This window comes from Myotis davidii, unplaced genomic scaffold (assembly GCF_000327345.1).
Source record: "Myotis davidii unplaced genomic scaffold, ASM32734v1 scaffold441, whole genome shotgun sequence".
NCBI lineage: Eukaryota > Metazoa > Chordata > Mammalia > Chiroptera > Vespertilionidae > Myotis > Myotis davidii.
Genome location: NW_006291818.1, coordinates 415,415 through 422,772, shown reverse-complemented (window position 1 = coordinate 422,772; position 7,358 = coordinate 415,415). Strand labels below are relative to the sequence as shown.

General features: G+C 41.1%; 1 protein-coding gene across 7 annotated transcripts in view; it reads right to left on the bottom strand.

Moving 5' to 3' along the window:
- Window positions 1-7,358, bottom strand: part of ADAM10 (ADAM metallopeptidase domain 10) — a 164,176-nt gene that overhangs the window by 69,936 nt on the left and 86,882 nt on the right. For all 7 annotated transcript variants that reach the window (XR_001514089.1, XM_006765226.2, XM_015564962.1 and 4 more), the window contains one exon: window positions 4,178-4,278. Coding sequence is in view for 6 of the 7 variants with exons in the window: in XM_006765226.2 (XP_006765289.1) it covers window positions 4,178-4,278 (101 nt within the window). In the remaining variant the exon portion in view is untranslated. The remainder of the gene's footprint in view (window positions 1-4,177; window positions 4,279-7,358) is intronic.

The window sequence follows — 7,358 nt, the reverse complement described above, 5'->3', positions numbered from 1 at the left end:
AGCCGGCCAGGGCAGGCAGGAAGCTTGGCTTCCTCCATCGCCAGGGCAACCAAGCCTCCTGCTTGCTCTAGCTCCATGGCTGCCAGCCGACATCTTGGTTGGGTTAATTTGCATATAGTCGCTCTGATTGGCTGGTGGGTGTGGCTTGGGGCATAGCAAAGTTATGGTCAATTTGCATGTTTCTCTTTTATTAGATTATTTTTATATTAACAAGGTATGTCTCTCCATTTACTTAAAATTAACCTTCTTGCCTGGCCGCAATGGCTCAGTGGTTGAGAATCTCATGGTTCAATTCCTGATCAGTGCACATGCCCGGGTTGAGGGCTCAATCACCAGTGGGGCGTGCAGGAGGCAGCCAATCAATGATTCTCTCATCATTGATGCTTCTATCTCTCTCTCTCTCTCCCTTCCTCAATAATAATCCTATCTAATAAAAGAGAAACATGGTAATTGGCGTACGACCGCTACCTTTCCCACTGGCTAATCGGGGAGATATGCAAATTAACTGCCAGCCAATATGGCGGCCGGCAGCCAGGCAGCTTGAAACTAACATGAGGCTTGCTTGCTTCAGTGACGGAGGACTCCAACGTTCCCCGCCTGCTGCTGCAGGCCTCTGGGCTGCAACTATAAGCAACTATGTAACAAATATAGAAGCTAAACAAAACCCCAGAAACCTTAGTCTGCCGGGCTTCAGCCAGCAGGATCGCAACATTGTAAGCAAAGACCAGAAACCTACTTTCAGCAGCGGAGGCCTAAGAGCTGGAGCCAAGCCTCAAAGCTAAAGCTGGCCAGAATTTAAAAAAGAAAAAGAAAAAAAGGAGCGGTTGGGAGCTTCAGTCACCCCCCGCCTGAAAACAGCATCAGCCCCTCACCCAGGCTGGCCAGGCACCCCAGTGGGGACCCCCAACCTGCTCCAAGATACCCTTTAGGGCAAACCAGCTGGCACCCACCCATGCAACAGGACTCTACCCTATATAGTAAAAGGGTAATATGCCTCCCAGTACCGGGATCAGCAAAGCCGTGAGGCCTCCCGGCACCAGGATCAGCGTGACAGGGGGCAGCGCCCAAACCCCGATTGCCCTGCGGCTCTGTGTATGAGAGGGCGCCCCAACCCCCTCCCCCCACGGGCCCTGCTCTGTGTGTGACGGGGTAGATCCATAACCTCCCCATTGGCCCTGCCCTGAGTGTGAGAGTGGCGGCGCCCAACCCCCTGATCAGCCCTGCTCTGTGGGTGATAGAGGGCGGCGCCCCAACCCCCTGATTGGCCCTGCTCTGTGCGTGCGCGGGGGTGGCGCCACAACCTCCTCATCAACCCTGCCTTGAGTGTGACAGGGGACAGTGCCCCAACCCCCCAATCGGCCCTACCCTGAGCGTGACTAAGGGTGGCATCACAACCTCCCAATCCGCCCTGCTCTGTGCATGACGGGGCGGCGCCCCAACTCCCAGTCGGCCCTGCTCTGAGCCCAACCAGGGGCTGTACCTAGGGATTGGGCCTGCCCTCTGCCACCTGGGAGCAGGACTAAGCCAGCAGGTCGTTAGCTCCCGAGGGGTCCCAGACTGCGAGAAGGCACAGGCCGGGCTGAGGGACCCCCCCCCCCCCCAAGTGCACAAATTTTGTGCACCAGGCCTCTAGTATATTTATAAATAAGTAAGTAGCCCTGGCTGGTTTGGCTCACTGGATAGACCGTCGGCCTGGGGACTGAAGGGTTCCAGGTTCGATTCCGGTGAAGGGCATGTATCTTGGTTGTGGGCACATTCCCAGTAGGGGGTGTGCAGGAGGCAGCTGATCGATGCTTCTCTCATTGATGTTTCTAACTCTCTATCCCTCTCCCTTCCTCTCTGTAAAAAAATCAATAAAATATATTTTAAAAAAATAAAGTAATCTTAACACATCTTATATAGCTTCATAATTTTCCTTAATTAGGTCTTATAATTCCTTGTTACATTTATTCTTCAATACATGATATTCTTGATACTATTAACAATGTCTTCTCTTTTGTGACATTTCAGATAGTCTATTACTGGACATAGAGAAATGTGACCTAGCCCTAGGTGGTCTGGCTCCGTGGATATAATGTTGGCCTGCAGACTGAAGAGTCCCAGGTTTGATTCCGGTCAAGAGCACATGCCCGGGTTGCGGGCTCAATCACCAGTAGAGGGTATGCAGGGGGTGTGCAGGGGGTGTGTCTCTCTCCCTCTCCCTTCCTCTCTGAAATCAATAAAAATATATTTAAAAAACAAACAACAAAAAGAGAAATGTGACCTATTTTTGTATATTAACTTTATATCTAGCCACTGTTAAACTCTGCTATATCTAGCAATCTGTAGTCTTGTCCTCTCCACATTGCTGACACTTAGTACAAATCATTTTTCTACTGAATAACTGCAATAACTTCTAATTAGTCTCCTAGTCTCTAATCTTACACCCCACCCTAGGGTTAAAAATTATTTACCAGTCTTACTATCTCTCTGGCCTTTAATAATCTCTAATACCTCTGAGGTATGTAGACATATCTCAGAGATATTACAGGTTCGGGACCAGACCACCATCAATAAAGTGAGTATAGCAATAAAGCGAGTCTTTATCTTTTTGTTAGTGGAGGGTCTTGCCTTCATTTGGTAAAAAACAACATCTGTGAAGTGCAATAAAACAAAGTATGCCTGTATACTGCCTTTCCACCTATGCATGCCCAACCTCACTCCTACTTATTCTTTTAGTGTATGACTACTGTCCTCAATTACTTCTCAGTTTAGATTAACAATTCCTCCTATGTATAGAGCAGGGGTCCTCAAACTACGGCCCGCGGGCCACATACGGCCTGCCGAAAACATTTATCCGGCCCGCCAGGTGTTTTTACTGCCGCTGCCTGTCCTGCTTATTAATAGCCAATTCGTCCCGGGCCCGCAGTGCGCATGTGTGGAATGTCTGAGGGACAGTGAACTGGCCCCCTGTTTAAAAAGTTTGAGGACCTCTGGTATAGAACATCATTCTATACTTAATCCTCTTCTATCCCTTACCCTCAATTGTATCTCTGTCTCCAAGTAAATGATAAACTTTTTGAGAATAAATCTTTGTCTTAATCTCCACATATTTCTAGAACCAGCAGTCTCTGACAATATGACAGAGCAATACATAGTTTTTCAATGAATGCAAGAATAAAATCTCACTTATACTTGAACGTCCCACCTGAAACAGAATTGTTTGTGCATGTTGCAGATCAAGAAACACACAAATCTGCATTTGTATCTCAAGTAGCTCAAGAAACATTACTCTAGCCTACTACTTTTAGAAAGGATGTCTAAACTACATGATAAATGTTTTATCATAAAAATATTTTATTTTCATTTTAAACTTGCTTTGATTTTTTTTTTAAGAAAGAGGGAGAGAGGGAGAGTGGGAGAGAGGGCGAGAGGAAGAGAGGGAGGGAGGGAGGGGGGGGAGCGGGAGAGGGGAAAAGAGGGAGAGGGAGAGGGAAACATCGATGTGAAAGAGAAACATGGATCAGTTGCCTCCCACACGCGCCCCAACGCGGGCACAAACCTGAAAACCTGGGCAAATGCCCTGACTGGGAATCAAGTCCACCACCTTTTGTTGTATGGGAGGACGTTCCAACCAACTGAACCACACTGGGCAGGGCTAAACTTATGTTTTAAATAACTATAAACCTATCCCTTATTACAGGAAAAAGGAGATCAAAAAAAGAATAAAAGAACAACAGTCAAATGGCAAAATATCTTACAATTAAAATATCAACAGCACTGCGATTATTAGTAGGGTGGCTAATGATCTCAGTTTGCTTAAAGACACATGACTTTCAGTGTTAAACTGGGAAGTCCCAGTCAAACAAGGGGAAGTTGACCAGTCTAATTTTAATATTAATACAAATAGTTACATTTATAGAAAACACAAGTTCAAACTGATTGTTTTTTAAATTAAGACTCACTATGTTTCGGACATATAATGTAATGTTAATGAGACACACAGATTTGTTTCAAATCTCAGCACTATGTCTTTATTATAGGCAAGTTAACTGGCTTCTTTAAGCATTAAAAAATTTCAATATTTCTCCAGTGTTATAAGTATTTCAGAAATTCTAGAACAAACATATTTAATGCAGGAACACATGCCCAAGTTCATTTTCATTTCTTAAATGCAAGCTAGTATTAAAATCCTTACCTGTGTTACTTCCTCTACACCAGTCATCTGGTACTTCCTCATCCTTTCAAATACTGAATGATCTGCACAGCCCCCCTGTGGACCATATTTATGGGGGTAGTCTAAAACACAAAGAAGAAATATCATTTTTTATCACATGTTTAGGTATTATGAATTATCTTATAAATGAAAATTTAACTGTCATAAGTAATATAGGAAAAGAATTATGCTAGGCATTCTAATTTTCAAACCTGGTAGGTTCCCAAGTTCTCCCTCAATAAAACATCTCTGGTCTCTAGAACTTTATCATACAGATAATTTGTTAATTCTAAAAACAATAATCATTGTTTATTCTGAGTTGAACTTTCCCCACCTTCCCCACTTTGGATATACAGAGCATCTTAATACTGCAATTTACTTTATTTTGTAGTGTGTAACTTTCCCTTCAAACATTAAATTCCTATGCTGCAAAGCACAAAACCACCTCAATCTGAACTACAATTAAGCTAATATAATGTTACATTTGGCTTGAATTGCTCCCATGAATACCAACTGGCCTAAGAACCAAGCTCTATGGCACAGTAAAAGCAGACAGAGTTTAAATTTATTCAATGCATACTTCAAGCAAATGCTTTATAAACCAATAACTATTTTATCACCATTTTTCTCCTTTTATAAGCAATGATTCATTTATCCTTAAATGAGTTGGGTCTATTTCCAGATAGCTGTTCACTTTAGTCATTTAAAAGTTTACCCCACTCTCTCAAAATTCACATACTTCTCCATTGTTAAGGTCCTACTTAGTTCATGAACATATTTTATAATTCAATCTACTAACCATAATTAAGAGAATTGTCAAAATAAAATACCAAGACATGGGTGAAAGGAGAAGCACTGAAAAATCCTGAAGTAGCTTACAGAATCAATCCACAGAATTATAATTAGAAACACTGCAGGTAGTTAATTAAGAAAAATCTAGAACCTAAAGTGCATACTAGTAGCCTATTTCGTTGAAAATACAAATTAAATACTACAATACAAATATAAACTGGCATGTAGAAACTAGATATTAGGAACAATCTACCTACACTGATAAACAGCTCTGATTTTACATTTTAAATTAGTTTTTATCAGGGGTCAAGATTGCCAACAGCTGTAAAATTCTAATCAATCAATGTGAAAGAAATGATAGACTTAAAAGTCACTATTTCCAAGCCAACATACTGGTATATTAGTTAATGAAGCAAAGGATCATCAATGGGTGCTAAAACCACTGAGTGAAAGATGGGAGCATACTCAGTCTCTTAAAGCATAACCCCACAGATTAGTTAATAATTATAAAGGAAAAATGTATCTTTACATCAAAGCTATATAATAATTACCACTTCATTTACCAAGTGATCAAATTAAGCATTACCAATAGGACAACTTGATATTGTGTCTCCTACTGTAATGCAGTTAAGAAACACTCAGCTTCACCTATGCAATATTCTTGCCAAAATATGTTAACTGAACCTAATTACGAATAAACAGACACACCAAGAATGTGAAACATTCTATAAGTCATTGCCTTAGACATGTGAAAAAAAGGCAATGTCATTTAAAGAAATAGAAAAAGTTGCCCTGGCCTGTGTTGCTCAGTGATTAGCAGCGGTTCTCAACCTGTGGGTCGCGACCCCTTTGGCGGTCCAACGACCCTTTCACAGGGGTCGCCTAAGACCATCCTGCATATCAGATATTTACATTACGATTCATAACAGTAGCAACGTTACAGTTATGAAGTAGCAACGAAAATAATTTTATGGTTGGCTCACAGCATGAGGAACTGTATGTAAAGGGCCAAAAGGTTGAGAACCACTGGATTAGAGCGACGGCTTGAAGGGTCTCGGAGTCAAGAGCAATACCTAAGTTGTGGGCTTGCCCCCGGGCCCCCGTTAGGGCATGTGCTGTAGACAACCAGTCAATGTGAAACACACTGATGCTTCTCTTTCTATCTCTCCTTCCTTCCCTCCCTCTCTCTCCCCCCCCACTCCCAACCTTTATTCCACTCTGAAAAATCAACGAAAAAAATATCCTCAGGTGATGATTAATAAAAAAAATAAAAAATAAAAGTAAAAAACTGAGAACTGTGGGGTGGAGGAGCCTGGAAGTTAAGACACTTAAAAGAGATATAATAAATGCCAAAAAAAATAATATTTTTAGAACTGGATAAATTTCATTTTAGTCTATATAGTAAATGATATTAAAGTTCATTTTTAGGGGATGAAACACTTATTATTGTCATTTTAAAAATGTATATATTTTAGAAGATGTGTGCTGCAGTATTTAGCAGTGGTGGCTCATGCAGTCTGTAGCCTACCTTCAAATGGTCCCCCAAAAAAATGTGTTGAGGGAAGTATAAAATGTTTTAAAAAATGGTAAACTAGGGAGAAGGCTGTATGTGTTCCTGTATAATTCTTTTAAACATTTTTTTAAGTTTGAAATTTTCAAAATTAAACTAGAACTCAAAAACTGCAATATCAGTAGAACAAGTTAAAATTACTTTGAAGTGGAAAAATAACACAACTGAAATGATGAACATGCCTGGCCGGCATGGCTCAGTGGTTGAGTGTCACCCTATGAACCAGGAGGTCATGGTTTGATTTCCCATCAGGGCATATGCCCAGGTTGTGGGCTCAATCCCCAGTGTGAGGTGTGCAGAAAGAAGGCAGCCTATCAATGATCTTCTCTCATCATTGCTCTATTTCTCTCTCCCTCTCCCTTCCTCTCTGAAATCAATAAAAAAATACATATATATTTAAAAGAAAAAAAACACTAATACATTTATTACTGTATCATTTCAAATGCTCACTTTAGCAAAGTGAAAATATAGTACCATCCCACATATATTTAATAAGAATCTACCACAAAGGCTGGAAAGTCTTACAGTATAATATGCCAAGTTTTTCAATTCTCACCATTTAATTTAGGGTATTATTACCACTCTACCTTCTTCTGCTACTATAATTTTAACCTGAAAATGTCCCAATGAGTCTTGCCCAGATTCTTTTTTTTTTTTTCAAATTTTATTTTTTATTACAAAGGGTATTACATATTTGTCCATTTTTTTCCCCGCCCTAGACAGTCCCCTAGCCTCCCCTATTCCCCAGTGTCTTATGTCCATTGGTTATGCTTATATGCATGCATACAAGTCCTTTGGTTG